Source organism: Vipera berus (genome assembly GCF_964194415.1).
Source record: "Vipera berus genome assembly, chromosome: 5".
NCBI lineage: Eukaryota > Metazoa > Chordata > Lepidosauria > Squamata > Viperidae > Vipera > Vipera berus.
In genome coordinates this window covers 75305824-75329604 of record NC_138207.1, presented here as the reverse complement: position 1 = coordinate 75329604, position 23781 = coordinate 75305824, and the positions used below count along the sequence as shown (strand labels likewise).

The window sequence follows — 23781 nt, the reverse complement described above, 5'->3', positions numbered from 1 at the left end:
TCTGCCCCTTTATCTACAGCATGTTCTGCTTTGCATTTTCAACCATTTCAACATTAGCAATCAGGATCAGTTGCTCAGCCACTAAGACTCCATGTTGCAAGATGCCATTTCCCTATTCAACCAAAAGTCATGGCAGCAACATAATAATAATAATAATAATAATAATAATAATAATAATAATAATAATAATAATAATAATAATAATAACAACAACAACAACAACAACAACACAGCAACATGCAGCAGTGCAGCAAAACAAGGGATCCCAAGAACTGATCGATGTATTCATGAGCCAAAGGGAAAATGTTCTGCTCCCAAGCTCTGCAGAAATCCAGCTCTAAAAGTGGAAACCCAGATTAAGCAGGTTTCCCACTGAAGTGCAACTGAAGCAAAAATAAACCAGCTTAGCTGTTGAACAGCGATAAGCTTGTGGGATCCCATGAAGAATCAATTTGGGGAGCAGGGCAAGCACCTCGGGAGATAGATCCTGCAGGAAGTTTTCTATTTTGAGTATTTAAAAAAAAATACAGTACATCTACAGTACTTTTTCCACCCTGCACTGTGAATGTTTCCATCTTATCTTCAATTAAAACATGACAACAGCTAATGTTTGTGTAGTATTATTTTAAGCAGACTGTGTTTTTCTATTGTTGTGACTTACATGACGTTTAGAGAGCATTTTATGGCCAATTCATGCAAAAAACCACATAATCCCAAAGGGTTCACATACTTTTTCTTGCAACTGTATCATTGGAAAGAGGGCTTGTTTGATATAACTTTGCTTTCTAATTCTGTCTCTTTTATGTAAGAAAGGGAGAGGTCAGCTTGAGTGAAATACTTATGGCCTCCCCACATGCGGTGTTTGAACTAACCCAGCGCAAGGAGATCAAGATTGCTCTTGTCATTCTTCTTTGTCAGCCAAGGCAGTGCTCTTTTGGTGTGGGACAACTCCAATTGGGAAAAAAGAAAGAAGATTATCATGATGGAGCTCTAGGAGGGGCAGGCAGGTGTGCATGCATGTGCACGTGCATGAGCACCTGTTGCTCCTAGGAGTGTGGCTGAGAGGACTCATGACACTTGCACAAGTGAAGCCCCAAGTGCCCGTGACATTCGTGCGAGTGGGGCAATGAGCCCCCGTGACACTTGCAAGGCACAGAGGATTTTATTATAGCTACCTATATACAAGAATCTGGCCAATTAATGGTCAAATTTAAATTGGTTCTAGTTAAGGGTCAACAGAATTCACAAGGGCTGGAAGGGCAAAGGGTTGGAAGGGTTGGGTTTTATAAATCGGTCTTAACTTTTTAATCTGTACTAATTTATTACGGGCATTGCTGTTTAATTACTTTTTAATTTTTGTATCTTGTTTTTTATTATGTATTGCCCTGTTCACCTCCCTGAGTCCTTCGGGAGAAGGGCGGTATACAAATTAAATTAATAAATAAATAAATAATAAAGGGTTGGAAATGCAAAGATTCCAAACTGATGACATGTTTAACCCCACCCTCAGCTCACTTTGCTGTTCTACATTATCTCAGATTTTGGACTAGCATAGAACTCCAATACTAAAACTGCTAAGTTCAACTTAAGGCTGTTTCCGGTATGGGCTGAAATAGAAAGGAAGACAAAGATATCAGCAGAAAAAAACACTGCAAGGTTACATTTCTCCCATCATCGGGGGCAAGGGAGGAAAGGACCAAAATAAAACATGTCAATGGAGATTCTCAATCATCCAGGTCACGATTGTCCCAAGGTGCTTTTTTTTCAAAAGGCAGCTGGACTTCGTTTTTCCTTGAAGACGTTTCATTTCTCAACTGAAGAAGCTTCTCGAATGAGAAAACGAAACGTCTTCAAAAGAAACCCAATTCCAGTTGTCTTTTGAAAAAAGCATCCCTGGGACTAAATAAAACCTGCAAGCAGAGTTCTTTTAAAAACAACGTTGGCCGTGATATTATTTTGTACTGTAAATGGGGCAGAAATCTTGCTTTTCAAGACCATCAGAAACATTTAAACTGAATAAAAATGCCTTTTAAGTACAGAGAGAAATCTTCCTCAATGGCTATTATGAGACATAAGTACTACTATCTATGGCATTGCTATTGCAACAAGGGACCCTGGTCCCTAAAATGTAATTCCAGCAGAAATGTTTATCTTTACTTAAAAATCTGTGAAGTCCATCTTTGCTGCTTCCAAGTTTCAATTGGTTATTTTCCCCTCCAGAGTAGTGAAAAAAGAAATCTCACTTCAGAGAGTTCTATTATAGAACAAACATTCTTACAAGACCCTTGTATCAATTCACTTTAATTTGCTAGCAGGAGAGGCAATGAACTGACTGCTTTTTTGTTGAATGATGACATGCTGCTAATATAGAATGGCTCCATTTGATTTCTCTTTCCCCCAAATTTAAAGAATATAATATGAACTTGGTTTAGGTTTTGACTTAGAGTCCTGAGGGAAGCCAGCCATTTAGATATGTAAACTACAGTTTAGCTCAGAATATTTGGAAAACGGGCTAATAAATACGGCTAAGTACTACTTGGCAGAATGTAGAGAGTACAGTAGGTGACCCTGATGAAAATATGCAGGAACCACAATCAGACTTGCAAGATTCCCTTATTATAGCCAACCTCAATAAAAAAAATAGTTTTAGCCTTCCTCAGGAGTTGATTTCCTGATCTGGTTTACCTAATGAGGCTGACATCAATCTTGAAGATCTGATGTACAAACTTTATGGTCTTGCTTATAATCCAGTGAATTAGTGGGATATCTGCCTGAACCACACTGCCAAAGGCGGTCTTGATGTTCTAAACTTAAAAAATGTTTCAACTCCTTTTGTTTAGGTAATAGTTCCTGCATATTTCCATCAGGGTCCTGTTCCTTACTTACTGCACATAATTAGGAAACCCAGACTTTACATATTTTTAGTGCAAGGTAACTTTCACAGCCATACATTCCCAGTTGCAATGTATGGCTGTGAAAGTTGGACCATAAGAAAAGCTAAGCACCAAAGAATTGAAGCCTTTGAACTATGGTGCTGGAGAAGACTCCTGTGGGTCCCTTGGACTGCAAGGCGATCAAACCGGTCAGTCCTAGAGGAGATCAACCCTGACTGCTCTTTAGAAGGCCAGATCCTGAAGTTGAAACTCAGATACTTTGGCCACCTAATGAGAAGGAAGGACTCACTGGAGAAGAGCCTAATGCTGGGAAAGGTTGAGGGCAAGAGAAGAAAGGGACGACAGAGAATGAGGTGGCTGGATGGAGTCACTGAAGCAGTAGGCATGAGCCTAAATGGACTCCAGAAGATGGTAGAGGACAGGAAGGCCTGGAGGAACGTTGTCCATGGGGTCGCGATGGGTCGGATATGACTTCGCAACTAACAACAACAAGCAGATCTAGATTGCTTTTCAAGGAAAGCCAGGGTCAAGAAACAGACAAAACAGGAAATCTATTGTTGTTGATACTGTTGATGACAGAAACTTGAAAATCTGTCTCAGTGTCTTGGTGCTCCATCTTATACTAAACAAAGTCAAGGCAGAGTTATTTTGAGTTTCTTTCTCACATTTTCTTCTTTGTCAAGACTGGGTGATCTTTTCTAAAATTTCACCCTTGGCATTTAGATCTTTCTTTTCTCTTCCCAAGGCCAAGTCTATCCAGGCAGCCATTAGATATTAACAAAAATTATTATTTCTGCACTCTGAATATTTTCAATCTGACAGCCTTATCTCAGTGGGTCTGGCTGTCTACTACATAAAACCTATGTGGGAACAGGTTTACAACAGACGAGATGGTACTTGGAAATAAAATTCCATGACCTGTTATAACAAGTTTGTAACAATTCATTTTTTTAAAAAATCACTCCTAATACATTGAATGCCTGGTCCTTTTATTTAATCTCTCCTGATTTTAAAAAAACATGTTTTCAAAAGGGGAAAAGATTGATTTGTCCTCTAGGCAATGTTTTGAAGTGTACAAGTTCGGCTAGTGAGCCGAGCTTGAAGAGCGTGCACACCCAGACTCTGCAGGATGACACTTCTTCACAGAATTTAACATTTAAGATCATTCACTAAGCTTTCCTTACTATTTTAAATCAATACTTCGAGCAGTTAACAGAGAAGAGAGATTTTAAAAAGACTTGCTTCAAGAGGCAGCATGTTAGTCCCCAATTTATTCTGTTTTCCCAATATGACGGTTAAAGATTAAATACCCACATCCACCCCTCTTTCAAAGAAAACAGAGTCTTTAATGAGGTAGAAAAGTGATAAGAACGAAGACATTGACTGTGTTTCTCAATCTCATAGTCCCAACAAAAGGCATTAAGACAGCTGAGAGACCAAATTGGAGTATATCTATCATCAGGTCCAGCCAGGGAGTGTCATCTGTTGGAGCCCATCCTGTGGAGCCCTTGAAGATCAGATTAGTCTTGACCCTGCTGGCTTTTTGCAAGTCCCTCAAGACAAGGTTTTGCCAATGGACACGGGGACCCAGAAGCATGGTGGAGACGTTGCAGTAGCTGTACCGATCATTTTGATGAACAGGATTGCCTCAACCATGTTATGTATTTTTACTGACTTTTATATGATTTATATTGTTTTTCTTATTTAAAAAAAATGTTTTATCAGTTTGTAAGCTACCCAGAGTCATATATATGAAGGGGCAACTACATAAAATTTGAATAATAAACAAACAAACAAACCTTGCCTTGTGGATCAGCCTGAAAAATGTCAGGCTGTTTTAATGAATAGCAGAGAGATAACATGAAGCATGTCTTCCTCTCAGTACCATTACCTCATCAAAGAATTGAGCTCATCTCCCTGAAATTGAACTTATTCTACTGCTCCTATGAGTCAATGAAGCTAGTGGAAACACCTGGGACATTTTATTTATTTGATTTTTATGCTGCCTTTATGAGTTTATAAGTAATTCATGGCACCAACCATATCTGGTACTTCTTTCTTCTCCTATTTTCCCCACAACAATAACCCTGTGAGTTGAGTTGGGCTAAAAGCATCTGGCCCAAAGTCACTCATGCTTAGGAAGGACTAGGATTCACAGATTCTTGGTTTCTAGGTCAGCATGTCAACCACAACACCAAACTGTTGGTGACACAGCATGATGGTAGCCACAGATGTTGAGTGAAGGTCTGATGGGATCATCATCCTTTGGAAGGGATCTGACCATGCTAAGCAGTTAAGAAGACAGGCCAACTTGGAATCCTTTTTATTTTGATGGCTAGCCATTTCTGTTGGCAGCCAGCATGTCAGAATCCTCTCTGCAGCTTTGAGGTTTCTAAAGTTGGGGTGGAATTTTGCTGCTAGTTTATTTTCTGGAATGTTCCAGCAGGATGGTGTCTGTTCAATGTGATTGTTGATTGTTGCTGAACCTATTTCCTATTTTCTTTGTTGTCTTTGGTGACTCATTGAACTGTTTGTTCATGTCTTGCAGGTATCCTGGACCCTGCTGGTCAGTGTCATGGAAGGACTCCTCATTCAACTTTTCTGTGATCCAGATCATGACAACAATTTTTATCCACATGGATTTGAAGTATGCCTTCTGCACTATTTCATTATGAAAAGTCTGATAAGATGGATCATCTTCCAGATCTTCTGTTTCGTCTAAGCCTTGGATAGAAAGTATCATATTATGGACAATCTTGCATGTTGCAGTTGGAAATAAGATATGAGATAGGGTCCTTCTCATTGCCTGCTCCAGACATGCTCAGGATTATGGGTATCAGGCTGTTGCTATTCTACGAAATCTGCAGGTCTCTGATGTTCTCAGGGTTGGGGCAGAAAAGGCCTGGGAACTAGTGCAGCTTGTGTTATGTACTGCCTGGATGGGGTATTCACAGGGTACTGTATGCTCAGAAAAAAATCAAGGTGGTGGCCACAGCATGCAATTCAACCTTTGCCCATTTTTAATGTGCATTGCATACCTGTGAAGATTCCAGCTTCCTTGGGTGGTGAGATGGCTGGAGGCTTTTTCAGGGTAATTGATGGGATTTAAATTGCAGGATATAAATTGTAGTAGATAGAATTTAAATTGCAATGAAGCCTACGAGCAGAGGAGTTCTAGTTACCATGCTATGGAATGATCTTTAAAGAGAGGCCATGTGAAATATTGCAAAGAGGCTAGGGCAGAAATTGTCTTTTCCTCAATAAGAGATGGACATCAAAAATGAAGAGAGATGGCCCAATAATTGATAGTTTTCCCCAACACAGCAACATAGCCTTGGTGGCAAAAATCCCTGAAAGAAGCATTTCAGATTCTTCAGAGAGACTCTAATTAAATTCACTAGAAATGAGAGTGGGGAAGTCCTCTTCACCACTTCTAAGATACTCTACTTATCCTAAGGTAAGCATTAAAGATCCAAGAATTGAAATCTCTACAGTTCTCACTTCGTTGACTTGCTGAGTGGCATGGGACTTGACAAACTGACAGCTGCTGGCATGAAATTTAGAAATACAGCTGGAGATGTTTGGGTACTTGGCCACATTTTATTTCAAGTGTTGCTGCTTATTTACTTTTGGAAGCACATAATAGGGTGTGGAATTAGTTCAACCATTTCAGTATAAGTCAGTGTTTTTCAAACTTGGCAACTTTACGTTCTGTGGGGAGTTGAAGTTCAGACATCTAAAAGTGGCCAAGTTTGAAAAACACTGGTGTAAGAGGCTCCATTGATTGTGTTTCCCAATTTGGATTTGTTGCTGGTTATGTTTGCAGGAAGTATGTTGGCGCATATCCTTCCATCTTTTTCTTACCTAGAGAAGACTTAGATGTTGGAAATAGGGGGTCCATATGTGCACACAGTATATACCCTGTTTTTAATTGGAGTCAAACATAGTAGGATCCAATTTCACAACGTGGTAATATTTCAGGCGTGTGTGTATCCATGGTGAGAAATGCTAGCCTTCCTCAAATATTTATTGTTAGTTTTTTGTACTCTCGGGTTAGACAAAGCTTTGTAAATATATACATACACATTTATGGATCAGGTCCTCATCTTCTGCAGAAACTCTCTTGACCAACTTCACAAAATAAGGCAGGAAATTTCAATAAGCTTAGAATATGATGGCCAGATTAGTCAGCTGAGTATTGTCCTTTGTTGTTATCATCCAAGTGCTTAAAATATCTTCACCTTCATTTTTTTTAGAAACATAATTTAAAGTATTATTAATGGCTTAAAACTGGGGCATCTGAAGATGTTCTTAGGAAGAACATTGACCATTTATTGGGATAACCATTTGAAGTCCTGTTCTAGATGTCATTAAATTTGGAATCTGTGCAGCCTTCTCAGATGTAGTACACTTCTGGAATTATTATTGTTGTTGTGTAGCTGGTTCTTTGCAGGCATTGAGGGAGATGGAAGGTTCAAAACAGCAACATGCTTTATTGCAGGTCAGAAGAACACAAGCAACAAGGGAGCTGCTGTGCAGCTATTTATACAGTTGGCCGATAGGTGGCCACCAGTAGGTTTGAAGCTAAGGTTTCCCGCCCAAAGACCTACATAGCCGGCTGGAGACAACCAGCCTGGGCCGGCTAACAACCATTACAAGTATGTGAACTAGTATTAGCAATTGAATTAGCAAACAGTGCAACTCCAGCAAACACTTACAACATATATAAAACCCAATACAATTATTATTGTTGTTGTTGTTTCTATTCCAACTCCAACTATGGGGTACTTTTACTTACTTACCGTACTTACTTACTTACTTACTTACTTACTTACTTACTTACTTACTTACTTACTTGATTTCAGAGAGTTTCTAATTATAAGTGAGAGGATTCATGTGTTGCTCAACCAATCAAATTATTCCTGTATTGCTCCTATTTGCATGCACTGTGTTACTTCATTGTGTTTGTATTGCATTGGGGTGTTTGTGGTTGTTTATAGTAAAAGAGTCAAGATTGTGGCCACAGCCATCTTTAAAGGGCAGGGCTTTGACTGCATAGTTGTGGCCACTCTCCTGACATTTTTGGCCCACTCCTTGCAAACACCCCTGTAGTGTATTCATTTAAGTAGGCTATGCGAGCTGTTTGTTTCTTAAAAGACTCTCCTCAGAGCATTCAAAGGTATTCCCTTCCCAAGAAAATTTCTCAAGCTAGGTACAGAAAGACAAATGGTTATTTGGTATTTGGATGTTTTTGTCTTGTGCCTCCGCGGATCAGAACTGATAAACATCTTTCAATGCTGAAAAATAATTTTAAAAGACTAGATAAGGTAGAAGATGCCCATCCCTCTTCAGTTCTCAAGGCTTGAATTTTGCAAAGAGTAAAGAGATTATCTGAGCTGGCAAGGCTGTAGCAAACACTAAACAATCTGCCACCCTGCTTCTTTCTCTCTCTTTAATCTTTGTTCCATCAAGGAGGTCCATTTTGCCTCTGGGTGCACTTGAGTGACATGTATGTGCAAGAACCTCATCTTATGCCCCATGGTGTAGTTAACATTAACGAGATAACAGCATGGCATTTTAAGAGGTCTAAATATTTGATTAAGGGCAGAAGGAAGGGAACTGAACATATTATGCAGGAGGAGCATGAAATGAAAAAGGGGGAGGTGGACTTTACTTTCCACCTACCCCCCACCCACATTTTCCCCCTCAAAAAAAACCCCCAACAACAATAGGATTAAAATTGCCTTTCGTTGCACGAATACCTCTGGACAAATTAGGGGGGAAAAATCAGGCCCACATATCCACTTTGGGGTTTTGAAGAACCAACCAACCAGATAGGTGGAATGTAGAGCATTGTACAGTGTTACATTTTTCCAAAAGACTTTGAAGAATCCTACTTCCCTGGAGGCATCTTTAAGGAACCTCCTCAAATGACAAAATAATAATACAGCTGTGTGTGGTTGTCAATTCAGTTCTAAAAAGGTTCTTTAGAAAACATGGGTGTGTGAATGCAGGACATGCTGATGACTCATTTAAGCAGCTTTGGGATAGCAAGGAAAAAGATATGGCTGATTTAATGAGTCAACAGAAGTTTCATTTATTTTCCCACACATTCTGAAGAAATCAGATCAGAAGCACAAGACTGCCCTCCAAAGCCATATCCTGCTATTGAAAATCTTTGTAGTACAGTACATGATCTGGCTAGACGTATTTGCAATTTTGAGAACATGACACAGCTGCTGCTACCCCCAGATAGCTTTTACAGTGAGCGTGACTGTCACTTACCAGAAGTCAAACAGATGAAGATGTTTCCCTGCAACTCTCCTGTGTTCTAGCATCGTGTTGCCCAAGGAGCTTGCAGGGTATAGTTAAGAAAGATGGTGCTCATAACAGTGCAGTGGAAACATGTAAAAAAAACAACAACAGGTGGAGCTTCAGGCACAACATCATGGCTGCCACCTTGATATTTTTTTTACCATAACGTGCAGACACACTGCTATTTATTCTGTGCAGGTGTGCAGGCCCTTTCCAGAACAGTCCTGGTTCTAGCCATTCAATACCGTTTTCTTTTGTAGAATGGCTGTAGAGCCAGTGTCTTTTCTGTAACTATTCTTCTAGATCATGACTGTCAAACTCATGATGTCATGTGACGTGTTGCGACATATCTCGACTTTTTTCCCCATTGCTGGCAATGGGGTGGGCGTGGTTTTGGCGTGACACATCCGGCCCATGGGATGCACCTGTTCTAGAGTCTGGTGCTTTGCTTTGCTACCTTCCCACCTGTTACTACTTTTAATTAAGACTCTAAACAGGCATTAAAGTCAACTGGTGCAAAGAGACTACTGAGCACCAATGAAAATGGCTCCAAGCACGAACTTGCTCACCAGCATCATGCTGCCTGTGCCTAATTTACAGAAATGCCTCTGAGTTGTAAATTCCCGGCTAAATGACTATAAATATGATCATCCGCAGCTAAGAGTAACATTTAAAATATAAACCACTCATTCTACTTTCTTGGCTAAGTTTCAATATTTGAATGTTGAAATTAAGCCAACTGTCTTTGTTCCTATAAGGACATACTTTAGAAACCCCATAAGCAAAAAGACCTGTGCTGCCATATGAAAATAACCAATTTATATTAAACAAATGCTTTTCCTTGAGTTAAGGTCAGTTCCTGGGGACTATATTTGTTTGCTTTGGAAACTGATAAAGACTGCTCAACTCTACTATAACTCTGGGTGGCATACAGTATAAACAACCAGGCAATGCAATTAAAATAAAACATCCCTTCCCGATGGCACTAGGGTTGTTTTTTTCTTGGAAACAATCCAGAAATAATTTGCCAGCCTTTTTTTTAATGTTTTCTAGTCTGTAGGCCTGAGATTTCCTAGTGGTCTGCTTTCCAAGCAATAACCACGCCTGACTCTGCTAAACTTTTTCAAGGTTAGCTTGGTGCTGCTGCCTATGTTAGAGAAAGCCATTTTTCTTCTCCTCCTTGGATAGTATGCCAAGTAAGGGATGAAAGCAGTCTTTTGTCTAGAAAAGGACGTAAAGTTTTATTAGACCAACTGAAGTTCACAAGTACGGGATGTGCTTTGGAGTTCTTCCTAACCCCTTAAGCAAAATAAGGAGTAAGGACTACATTTTTTTCTTTATGTGGCAGGAGGCAGAGTAAATTAGATTTCCTTTCTTTAAATTTAAATTTAATTTCAGCTGAATTATTAAATACGGTAGCTTTAATCATTTTCTCCTTCCGACGCATTAAAACATACAGATTTGGCAGCAACTTTAAAAAGGGTCACCTCCATAGGTCATACCCAATTTTTTGAAGACAACAAAAATAGGGAAAAACAGAGCCTGAATTTAATTACAATCTTCAGACAAAACTTGTGTTTGCTTGCAGGCATTTAGAAACAAAGCTACCAACAAGATTTCATCAAGTTCTGGAAAGGAAAGTAAATTAATATAATGTAAACATGTTTATAGATCCCCATCTCCCTGCCCAATAAGGTCAGGGAGAGCCCTTGATCATCAAGCTTCTTATAAAAATACTGAAGATTTATATACGTTGGCAAGAATATAAAGTCATGGTAGATAAGAAGCTCACAAGAAAGTCCCCACTGAACATGTTCAACCCCGGATTTCTAAATAGAAACTCTTTCCTTTTCTCTACCTAAATGTGATTTCTATTTCCTTTATGAATAAGTATCCACGTTTTTGTTATTATGTAAGCATCTTAGAATCTCTGCAATAGTTTGAAAACAGTTCTTCAACATTCTCTATTAAAACCTATCCTCAAAGCTTCTTAAAATAGCAGTGGCAAAGGAATAAGGAGGAATGTGAACAAAGGAGGTAATTCCTATTATTTCTTTTCTTCCTTCCCCCAGCCTCCATTCCTTAAAGGACTCTCACTCCAGCTGGGGAACCCTGTCATTTTGAAAACAAAATGACTATCCTTTATGTGCTAGAAACTGCCTAATGTCACACACCGTGGTTTATTAGCCTGAATGGCCAAGCTCACACATGCTATATCTACAATTGAATAAACTGCATTATGGCTTAGGGAAATGGGGAGCCCAGCAACTGCAGATTTATGTCGCTGCTGACACATTTGTCTTTTAATGCCTTACCATCTAGATTTACAGCCTCCAATCCTCTTACAAATTAGCTAGACAGGACCAGCACTCAAAGCATCCTCCACCCCCCTTTTACTGGCAACTTTCTTTTAAAAAGAAACATTATTTCAAAACAATAAAATAGAACTCCAAAGGCAAGGGATTATTTTTGCTCTTGGACGGGAGTTTTTTTGCCATCCCCAAACTGAGCATCCATTACTTGCAGAAGCTCAACCTGGAGAATATCTTAAAAGAGTGTGCTACATACCATTTAATACTTCCTGCTCAAAGTAGATTGCCAGATGGTGACTAAGACCTCAGCGGTTACCTCTTTGGTTGTTATTACATTGTGCTTTGGTCCAAATAAACATTTCCCACCCCCTTTCTGCAACCTAAACTCGTCAAGATAAAAACATTTGAAAGTGGGATTCTTTTACCCTTCATTTTTACTTTTAAAAAGGTGCTGAAGCGCCATCTAGTGGCGGTTTCTTTATCTCCTAATTTAAACTAAGCCAGAGACCCAGACAAAATCATTCGATCACAAATTCCATTGTAGAAACAAACATATCAGGTCTTATTTGATTGACAATTGCCTGAGTTAGAGAATAGGATGAAGGAGGGCCACCACAGCTCAGTCTGTTTCTAACAGTTAACTATGCATAGAACCAACTAGCTCAAAAATGGAACTGACAACCAACTCAATATCCAAATCTTATTGGTTGACAAGAAAGCAGCAATGGATGGAAACTAACCAAGGAGAGAAGCAATCTAGAACTAAGGAGAAATGTCCTAACAGTGAGAACAATTAATCAGTGGAATAACCTGCCTCCAGAAGTTGTGAGTGCTCCAACACTGGAGGTTTTTAAGAGATTGGACAATCATTTGTCTGAAATGGGGTGTAGTTTCCTGCTTGAGCAGGAGATTAGACTAGATGACCTCCAAGGTCCCTTCCAACTCTATTATTCTGTTAGAATATTGAAATGTTATTGCCACTGAGCTCTGTGGGGGAAAATAAAGTGGAGCAAGTGACATCATAGAGATCATCACACAAATGATGGAATTGATGTTATTTGTGCCAGTTGCAATGATCTATCAAAGGTAACTTTATAAGGCCTATTTGGATATAAGGAAGGTTGGAGGTCCAGGGATCTCCAGTGTTTTAGACTAGTGGACTTATTTGAAATTTTGGGCATATTTGAAATTTTGAAAATATATTATGAATACTGAGTAAGACAGCTCTATGGAAAGCAGTGACCAACTACAAAGCAGACATTCAAGGGCAACTGAAGAATTAGTTCCCCATCAACTTACAATTATGAGCATGATTAATAAAATTTAATAATAAAATTGGTTGGACAATAAGTCTGGGCAACAGAGAAGGCACAGTGCCTCAGGTGCTGCTTTAGAAATTGTTGGCTTTCCAAAGGTAAACGGCAAAATGTTTTGTGTTTTGTTTTTTTTACAAAAATGCCAGACTTTTCCCTTGAATATTTGGAAATACATCTTTGCTCCTATCTTCAGAGAAAACACTGTCCTGAGATTTTTGGAAATTCTTTGTACAAACAAAACATGTATTTCCCAGATACCGCACAGACATCATCCAGAAAGCATGGAGGACAATATGGTACTTCAAAGCTTCTTCTAGAAGATTCAGCAGACACATTTTGCATTGATTGAAGATGAGGGGGAAGAGTACTAATGACCAGACGACTGCAAGGAATGTAAATCCTTCCATTCTCCACCAGTCAGAACTGAAGAAGCTTCTTGGATGAGAAGCGAAACATCTTCAAGGGAAAAGCAAAGTCCAGTTGCTTTTTTTAAGCACTTTTGGGACAACCAGTTTTGGGGGGCAAGGTTTTTCAAAAGTGGTTTCTAAGTGCCCACTTGCTATGGCTGAGAGTGAATAACTGGCAGCTGGCTCTATGTCTAAAGCATGGCTAGGACTCATGATCTTCTGGTTTCTACACCAATGTCTTAGTCACTACATTAAATTGGCTCTCTTTGTGGTTGAGAATGGGCTAAAATCAGATTCACCCCATTTCTACCCCAATACCTTAATCATTATACCACACTGTTAAAATTGCAGATTCAGCCTTGTGTAATGTGGCTTCTGAAGAAACTACATATATAATAGAATGGCAAGGAATCTTCAATGTATTTTAATTTCCCTTCGCTCCTTTTTACAGCGATATCAACAATATCTACACCAATAATTTGAAAATAATGGAAGTAGCAGTTACAGCATCGATAACATCTATTGAACAATTCTATACATGATTCTCCATGAAAAGAATATTGCTATTTTTTTTTCATTCGGAGCCGTCGTTTGATGATTTCATGATCGCTTTCCTTTTGATCCTCAACAATCTAAAAAAGAAATGAAAAAGTTTTTGTAACCAATCAGATAAGCAGATAGTACTTGGTCAAAGTACAAAATCTTTCTCGGAACGATAAAGAAAAAGAAGCTAAACATCCCAAGTTTACAAGAGCTTTCAAGTTATAGAGGCTGGCAATCAAGTATCTTTAGTGCCCAAGTAACTGCATGATGAAGGCCACAATATTTTATATTTTTATAATTAGGGGAGCTTGGTAATGGTTTCAGAGTCTGCAGCTTCCATAGATCTGATGTAAAGTAAAAAAATAATCCAGTGTTCAGTACTTGTCCAACTAGAAGCCAAATGATGTGGGAGAGACATTACTATTTTAGACTATAATCTCTTAAGGCTGATTAGCAATCTGCATTCATGACTCTTAGATGACTAACAAAAGACCTTGAATAAAATAAAATAAAAATGTTTTTAGCACCAAATGCTAAGCAATAATGTATTTTGGTTTTCTGCTAAGTAATATCCTTAGGTTACGCTTGCTGACTCTCAATATTATCCAAAAGGACAAAAAAGTCCCACATGGTCAAGGAAAAGCTATATGCCTCAGAACTCTGACCATCTTATTTTTACATAATGTTTATAGTTTCATTATTGTATGATGGTGTTTCCCATTTGACAAGTTACTTGACCCATGGTTTATGGTTTAGCGTTATGTGCAAACTAACTTAGGACTTTATTTCAATGAAACATAGTTAAAGATAAGTCAATTGCCATGAAACAGTTACCTATGGTTTAATTGGGTGTTCTATTTGAACAAACCAGAAACATATGTGACCTCCTCCAGCACAGGTATAAGACCTATCTGGATACTCTAAACCAAGATAAATTGTCACTAATCTCACCTAAGGGTAGTAAAAACAAGCTAAATCCAAATACTAGTAATGAACGTTGCTTGCTCTTCTCGGCTTTATGATTAAGCGGTTTACTTTTAATTTGGATATAATGCTGCATTCTGGCTGATCCATATCAGGAGATTTTGATTTTTGTGTTAATCTTGCAGTTGAGAAGTGGGGCAGGGTGTAAGCTTAAGGTTTATTGGATATTTATTTATTTATTTATTTATTTGTTTGTTTGTTTGTTTGTTTGTTTGTTTTTATATACCGCCCTTCTCCCGAGGGACTCGGGGCGGTGTACAGAGCAAGGTAGGTATACAGTTAAACAGTAGTAAAAATAAATGAAACCCCAAGCGCTATCAGGCCAGGCCGGACTGCTGGAACAGGTAGGTTTTTAAGTCGTGCCGGAAGGTGCGAAGGTCGGGGGCCATCCTGATTTCAGTAGGCAAGCAGTTCCAGAGGGTTGGTGCACCCACTGAGAATGCCCTCCCCCTGGGGGCCACCAGTCGGCATTCCCTGACCGGTGGCACCCTGAGGAGGCCCTCTCTGTGGGAGCGCACAGGACGTAGGGGTGTTGACGCTGGCAGTAGGTGCTCCCGCAGGTAATCCGGACCCATGCCATGTAGGGCTTTGTATGTCATCACTAGCACCTTGAATTTCACTCGGAAGACGACTGGAAGCCAGTGCAGCTCACGGAGGAGAGGTGTGATATGGGAGTATCGGGAGGCCCCCAAAAGTGTGCGTGCAGCTGCACTCTGCACCAGCTGAAGCTTCCGAGTGGCTCTCAAGGGCAGCCCCATGTAGAGAGCGTTGCAGTAGTCAAGGCGAGAGGTCACAAGTGCATGGGTGACTGTACGTAAGGCATCCAGGTCCAGATAAGGTCGTAGTTGGCGCACCAGTCGAACCCGAGTGAAGGATAACTAATATACAATCAAACACATCCTATTCAAGCCAAAATAATGACTGTCATCAGCTTTGAAGGCAAGACTAAGCTTCTAGACAAAAGTGGAAAATGCTGATTTTGCTGAAATTCTATTAGTAAGAATAAAGATTAAGCCTATCACCTTATGTACATTTACTTTGGCAAACCCACTGGACAGTACAGATTTCAATTAAAGTAGAAGTATATTGTCAGACCCTCAGCATTTATATCTTTCAATCTGCTTCTTTGTTCTGCTTTTGGGTCTGTCATTCTGCTGGGAGGGGGAGGATGGCCCTTAACTCCAAGGCCTGCTAGTCTGCTGGGAGGGGGGCAGAGGGGAGGGAGTTCTGGATTTCCTCCACTTTGTTCATTACCCCTTTGATGCCTTGATGTGAATGGAAGAAGGAATGTGCCATGGGTCATCTGCCTCATCTCCATTTCGATGGGGGGACGTTGAGAGAGAAACAAAACCCCAGGAACGGTGCCTGGAATGGCGCTTATCACTTTGGTTCCCATAATAACTTCGCACCTGGGGAATTGGATGATCTCAAACTGGACATTTAGCCATTGAGATGGGTTTTGGGAAGTGGATGGTTTAATGTGATGTTTTGCGCGGGAAAACTTTAGATCATGCTTTGCTCTCTTGCTATCGCTATCTCTCAATAAACGTTTCTTTTGAGACAATGCCTGTTTCAAGAGTTCTACTTCCTTGGGAGGACTAGTTGAGGCAGGAACTTACATATATAAAATAAACTTAAAGAGAGAGAGAGAATTAAGGAGAACAGACACGGAATGCAATAGAAAATTGCATTATATTCCTAGGAGATGGCTTGGATGGGCCAAGGCAGCCTCTAAGGAAAGCAAATAATAGAAAAAATCCCAGATCTATATTGTCTCTCTACACAATATACCAGTATCATATTCTATGATGTCTATCCATCACCAAAATTGACTTAATATAGAGATAGTCCTCAAATTACAACAGTTCGTTTAGTGAACAATGGCACTGAAAAAAGTGACTTTTGACCATTTTGAGGCTTACAACTGTAGCGGCATCCCCGTAGTCATGTAATCAAAATTCAGACAATTTGCAACCGACTCATATTTATGACAGTTGCAGTGTCCCGGATTTATGTGATTCCCCTTTTGCAACCTTCTGACAAGCAAAAGCAATGGGGAAGCCAGATTCACTTAACAACCGTGTTACTATCTTAACAACTGCAATGATTCAGTTAACAATTGGGGCAAGATAGGTTGTAAAATGGGGCAAAACTCACTTAACTGTCTCGCTTAGCAACAGACATTTTGGGCTCAATTGTGGTCGTACGTTGAGGACGACCTGGTAGTTCTCCCCCCTGCCAAACAAAAACATGGAAAATCCCACCACTGCCCTCATTTTGATCTTCTGAGCATCATGAGCTTTTTTATAACATCTCTGTTCCCCCACCCTCCCAAAAAAATAGGTTCAATTCCCAGCTTTCAAAAGGCTGTACACTACGAGTTGGTCAAAATGCTTTGTGGAATCACTTACCACATGGCCAGAAAATTCAACAGGATTAGAAATATTGACTGAGTGCAGCTTTCGCTTAGCTTTCTTGGGCCTGTCATCATTTTTGGTAACAGTTTCTTCATCAGTAGATTTGGGAGATTTCATTGTTGCCATCAGCTTCTTTGCTGGAAAGAGAGTAGGGAATGTTCTCTTTTATCCAAATTCCTCAGCCAGGGGAGGGAGAGAGGGACTGGACTGGACTAGACTAGGAATATCTTTATTGTCATTATGTAACTCATGAAATTAAGTGCTGTCCACAGTGCACACTAGGATAAAAAGGAGGGAGGGAGAGGGAGAGAGTTATGTCATTTACCAAAATGGCTGCTGGTAAGGATTTATAGTCCATCACAATTGGAAGATGACAAATGGCCAATACGTGGTTTGTGAACTCTGCCCCTCATAGTTTTACGTTGAGCATTACTGATTTACTCTCACCCGACTGCATTTCCTACCCTCCTTATGCTCATCATTATAAATAATTGCATGTACATTCCATTATGTACATGCAGCCCAGCACATTTTCTTTAACATGCTTAATATACTTTTTATTCTCAGACTCATTTTATCCTAAGCAAACGTATGACACAGAGAGCAATGGTGATTTTATAGCAGTCATGCCCAAGGAAGAATTTGAATTTGGATCATCGTCTTACTTCAACAATTTATCACACCATATTTTTAAGGTTTATAGAAGCTTCTAAGAGGAGTGCAAAGATTCTGGACTTAAAATTGTTCAAGCTCCAAACAAACCTTTCTTTCAAGGAGTCTGAAACTTTCTGGAAGAGTCTGAAGTCAAAATGACCCTTCTTTTGAATTCAAAATAAGGCTGCTTTGACAACGGAGATGAGCACCGGCCCCTAGAGTTGGAAACGACTACCACATGTGTGCGGGGGAACCTTTACCATATATATATATATATATATATATATATATATATATATATATATATATATATATATATATATATATATATATATATATATATATATATATATATATATATATATATATATATATATATATATATATATATATATATACACACACATATACATATACACACATATACATATACATATACATATATGGATCTTTGGTTATTCGGGTTTTCCCCGCGTAGAACTAAAGGTGTAGGGGCGACGTTTCGACGGAATCCCATCCGTCATCATCAGGCTGGTGGCTTCTGCTTCCTTCTTCTGGGAGAAGCATGTGGCTGTTTGTTCCTCTTTTTTTAAACTGCCAGAGGGGGTGTGTTCTGTGGGTGGAGGTGTGCTCTGATTGGGTGGGGGAGTGTGTTCTGATTGGGTGGGAGTGTGTTTTGAATGGTGGGTGTGTTCTGATTGGGTGGGGGTGTGTTTTGAGTGGATGGGCTGGTCTCAGCTGCCAGCCTTAGACCTGAGCTGGTGAGTTGTGCTGCTTTTGTTCGGCTTCGTGTTTGTGGTGGTGCCATGTTTTTATAGTGGGTGTCAGTTTGCTTATTGTGTGGTTTGGAGGGGTTTAAAGTGGCTGATGTTGCAGCTGTAGTTAGGTTTCTGTTTTGTGGTTGTGCCTCGTTATCATTGTGGGTTCGGATTTGCTTTTTGAATGGTTGTGTGGTGGTGATGTCATGTGGTGTTATCATGAGTTTGGGTCTATCATTCTTGGTGGTTGGGACTCGTCTGTCAATCAAGGCGGGTTTCCAAATGGTTGGTAGGCGAGAGGTATCATCTCGTTTGTTTATGCTGTGGGGGCGTTTTTCTATCTCAATGGCTTCTCTGATTATTCTGTTGTTAAAATGTTCAATTTTGGCGATAGTTTTGGTTTTTTTAAAATCAATTTCATGTCCCGTGGCTTCAAAGTGTTGGACCAGGGATGAAGTTTGTTCTCCTTTTCTGAGTGAGTTTTTGTGCTCTTCAATGCGTGCACTTATTCTTCTGTTGGTCTGTCCGATGTATGTGGTGGGGCAGGTGGTGCATGGGATTTCGTATACTCCTTGGTTTTCTAAGCCAATTATGTCCTTGGCGTTTCTTAGGATGGTGGATATTTTTCTGTCTGTGTAGAATGCTGTTTTGATGTTGTGTTTTTGGAGGACCTTGCTGATTCTGTCTGTGGTCCCTTTTAAGTATGGGAGGAGGGCTTTGCCATTTTCTTGTTCTCTGTCTTGGGTTTTTGTGGGTGTCTCTCTTCGGATTAAGTTGGTAATCGTGTTTCTTTGGAATCCATTGGCTGTTAGTACATTAGTGAGTGTGTAGTTCGGTTTTTTGGTGTTGTTCGTCAGCTAGGTGTTTTGTTCTGGAGATGAGTGTCTTGGCTACGGAGTTGATCTGTGCTGGGTGGTGGTGTGAGAATGCGTTCAGATAGCGGTTTGTGTGTGTTTTTTTTATGGTAGATAGTGTGTCCTAGGGAGCCGTTGGATTTCTTGTAGACTAAGACATCAAGGAAGGGAAGTTGATTGTTAGCTTCTGTTTCCATGGTGAATTGTATTTTGGGGTGTAGGCTATTGAGGTGTGTGAGGAAGTCATCCAGTTTTTCTTTGCCGTGTGGCCAGATTACGAAGGTGTCATCTACGTATCTGAGCCAGAGTTTGGGTTTGTGGTTGGATTTTTCTAGAGCGAGGGTTTCAAAGTGTTCCATGTAGAGGTTTGCGATGACAGGTGAAAGGGGTGATCCCATGGGTGCTCCTTCCATTTGTTTGTATCTTTGTCCATTGTAGATGAAGTATGTGTTAGATAGGCAGTGGTTGGTCAGATCTAGGATGTGTTTTGGGGGGTTGTATTTATTTAGGATAGCTGTCAAGGCTTCTTTGATTGGCACTTGGGTGAAGAGGGATACGACATCGAAGCTCACAAGTAGGTCACAGGGCTGTAAGTTTAGTTTACTTATGATGTCTATGAATTGGAATGAATCTTGTACGTGTGAGGTGATGGAATTTGCGTAAGGCTGTAGTTGTTTGGCAAGAAATTTGGCTAGATTTTGTAGAGGTGAGCCTATGGAGCTGACTATGGGTCTGAGTGGGGTTCCTTCTTTGTGTATCTTGGGCAGACCATAGAGCTTAGGACATCTGGATGATTTTTCTCTGGGAATGATTGTTTTCTGGATCTCTTCACTGATGGGGGTGGCTTTTATTTTGGATTTTGTGGTTTTTTCCAGGTAGGTGGTGGGATCTGTCTTGAGGAGTTTGTATGTGGAGTCTCGGAGTAGGTTGGATAATTTGGTATGGTAGTCAGATGAGTTCATTACCACCGTGGCGTTGCCTTTGTCTGCTGGCAGAATGATTATGCTGGTGTCATTTTTTAGGTTAAGTAGTGCTGTCTGTTCCTCTTTGGGTAAGTTGCTTTTGGGTGGTTTGCTGGTGCAGAGGATGTTGGTAACTTCGAGTCTGATTTTGTTGGCATCATCAGGGTTAATTTTGGTCAGGCTGGATTCGACTCCGCATATAATGGTTTCCGTGGGAATGTGTTTGGGAGCGACTGCAAAATTAAATCCTTTAGACAGGACGTTGGTTTCGGCTTTGGTGAGAATCCTATCTGAGATGTTGTGCACAGTTTGTTTCATGTGTTGCTGTGAGAGAGGAGGGGTTTGTTTCTGGCGTTCCTTTAGTCTTCGGAGTTTATTGGTGTGTGTGTCTGTTTTGTAGGCAGTCTCTGTTTCAGCTCTCCAGACAGCGATTTGTTTGAATTTGTCCCAAAGTGTGGGGTGGATCTTGTTGCTGAGTTTGAGGTGAAGTGTGAGGAGGTCTCTGTTGATTCGGTCCAGGAGGAATCTTTTTGTGTGGAGTTCATTTCTGATTAGGGCCAGTTCAGTTCTTATCAGGATGCGTTTGATGGCTGCAGAGTTGGAGTGGAATTTCAATTGGAAGGATGTGGGGATTAAATTTTGATCTCGGCAGTTGCGTAGGAATGTGAGGTCACACAGAATGGAAGCTCTTCATACTTCGAGTTTTTCATAGGTCCTAGTTAGCTGGTGGATTTCCTCCCCGTAGAGGTAAGATATTTGTTTTCTGAGGTTTTCGCGGGTGTTCGTATGTGGATCTTTGGTTATTCGGGTTTTTCCCCGCGTAGAACTAAAGGTGTAGGGGCGACGTTTCGACGGAATCCCATCCGTCATCATCAGGCTGGTGGCTTCTGCTTCCTTCTTCTGGGAGAAGCATGTGGCTGTTTGTTCCTCTTTTTTAAACTGCCAGAGGGGGTGTGTTCTGTGGGTGGAGGTGTGCTCTGATTGGGTGGGGGAGTAAGTGTGTTCTGATTGGGTGGGAGTGTGTTTTGAATGGTGGGTGTGTTCTGATTGGGTGGGGGTGTGTTTTGAGTGGATGGGCTGGTCTCAGCTGCCAGCCTTAGACCTGAGCTGGTGAGTTGTGCTGCTTTTGTTCGGCTTCGTGTTTGTGGTGGTGCCATGTTTTTATAGTGGGTGTCAGTTTGCTTATTGTGTGGTTTGGAGGGGTTTAAAGTGGCTGATGTTGCAGCTGTAGTTAGGTTTCTGTTTTGTGGTTGTGCCTTGTTATCATTGTGGGTTCGGATTTGCTTTTTGAATGGTTGTGTGGTGGTGATGTCATGTGGTGTTATCATGAGTTTGGGTCTATCATTCTTGGTGGTTGGGACTCGTCTGTCAATCAAGGCGGGTTTCCAAATGGTTGGTAGGCGAGAGGTATCATATCCAAGAACACAAAAAGCGATGCCCAAAATGGATTTCTTCTGCTCTGTAGTTTAAATATCAACTGTCCCTTTTAAAATATGCAGCGTTCCAGATGGAACAACCGAAATATCTCATGATTGCTTCACATTAATGGAATAGGCTTCTTCGTTTTGCTGCTTACCTTTAGTTTGTATGATTGTAGGGGAGTTCTGCAAGAGGTTGCCAAATTTTTGTAGGGTTCCACCTGGGGATGCTGTGGATTTTATATTTGATGCATGTTTATTTCTTAAGGAATAATTATTTCTGACAGAGGGGTTAGGAGGAGCAGTCTAAAGCAATAGAAAACGATAAAACATATATTTAAAACATTTTAAATATATTTGCTAAATAAAACATTTGCTACGTTATATTGCCCTCTATAAACAGTATACCTGCATCAGATTACCATGTTTGAACATTAGATATTGAACTTAGTTCTCACACATATTTCCAATGTCTTACATATCCCTACTCAAAAGCATAAGGGTTCATTTGTGCAGTCCTTGTCTTATTCCTTAGTAGCTTCACTTTGGCTAGAATCTAGATGGTTTCCAGCTGCTGCAGTGATAATCAGCTTTATCCAATCTGAGCAAGTCTCCAGATATTTGGATTTCATGGCCCAGAATTCTCAGCAAGGGTTTTACTGGTAAGTGAATTCTCAGAAAGTCCAGACATCTGAAGGTCATAAAAGTTGAAGTAGGCTGACCATTCAACTAGGCCAGGGGTGTCAACCTCGCAACATCATGTGATGTGTCGCAACGTATCGCAACTTTTTTTCCCATTGCCGGCAATGGGGTGGGTGCAATTTTGCTATGATGCATCCGGCCTGCAGGCCGGCAGTTTGACATCCCTGAAATAGGCTAAAGGCTTAGATAATGAAGATTGGGTGTTCGTAGGTTAATAAAAAGTACTTTAAAGTATTCTGCATGCGTACTTTGGAGAGGAGAAAAAGATAATTATTTGCTAAAAGAAAAGGAAGAGCTCTTTACACACGTCTAAGGCAAGCTAGTGTCCTCGATAATTTACCTCCTTTTTATCTGCAATATAACAGAATATGTGCTTTACATAATTGCTCAAATCAGGAATGTATGCAATATAATAATTAAATTATTATACCATCAAAATAAAGTTATTCCATGTCAAACTACTGCTGCAGCACTATATTAAAGTTATTAAGTAGCATACCTTTTTTCCTTGTCTCCTTAATGAATCAGACCACACATTCATATTAGCTGGCAATTTTACATTCTTTTCATTTTCATTTTTCAAGGAGTCCTTAGAAAGAGAAAGGTGTGTTTAGTAACTGAACTACAGTCTCCATATTGGCTTGTTAAATATTTCTTAGTGGGAAGTGGGACAGCTTTAACCAAGTCTGCCAATCTTTTCACACATTTGAGACCATGTTACCACAGACATTAAATATATATATATATATTTTAAAAGCCAAACTCTTATGAGATCTCATGGGAAGGCATGTACATCTCATTATATATATGCTATGGTTCATCTTAAATTCAAATTAAATCCAAGGCAATTTTCCAATAATCATGAATTATTCCACCAGGGACAGAGCAATCTGTGCTTTTCTAGATGTTATAACCTCCAGGAACTTCAGTCAAGGAAGAAGGATACTGTCAACTGTATTCTGGGTGTATTCATAACTCTGTCCTGTTCTGTATTAACTCCGTACTGTTTAACCTGAGTATATGAAAGAAACATGCTTCCAAATGAAGATACACTCTTCTGTCATTTTTATACACTTTTATAAATTCTTTTATTTATTTATTTTCAAATAAGAACTGCTTTGCTTTATATTAAATTAGCTTTTGCTTTATATTACAGGAATTTAGAGAAGTCAAGTAGCCCACAGTGAGATAGGCGGCAAATAAATTTAACAAAGATAGATAGATAGATAGATAGATAGATAGATA

At 39.9% G+C, this 23781-nt stretch overlaps 1 protein-coding gene across 1 annotated transcript in view; it reads right to left on the bottom strand.

The window, feature by feature from the left end:
• Positions 1-13688: 13688 nt before the first annotated feature.
• Positions 13689-23781, bottom strand: part of KIF20B (kinesin family member 20B) — a 69420-nt gene continuing 59327 nt past the window's right edge. Inside the window, exons 30-33 of the mRNA XM_081328444.1 lie at positions 23036-23125; positions 21993-22140; positions 17183-17325; positions 13689-13876 (exon numbers count right to left, since the gene is read on the bottom strand). Of these exons, the coding sequence (XP_081184570.1) occupies positions 13808-13876; positions 17183-17325; positions 21993-22140; positions 23036-23125 (450 nt within the window). The 3' untranslated portion in view covers positions 13689-13807. The remainder of the gene's footprint in view (positions 13877-17182; positions 17326-21992; positions 22141-23035; positions 23126-23781) is intronic.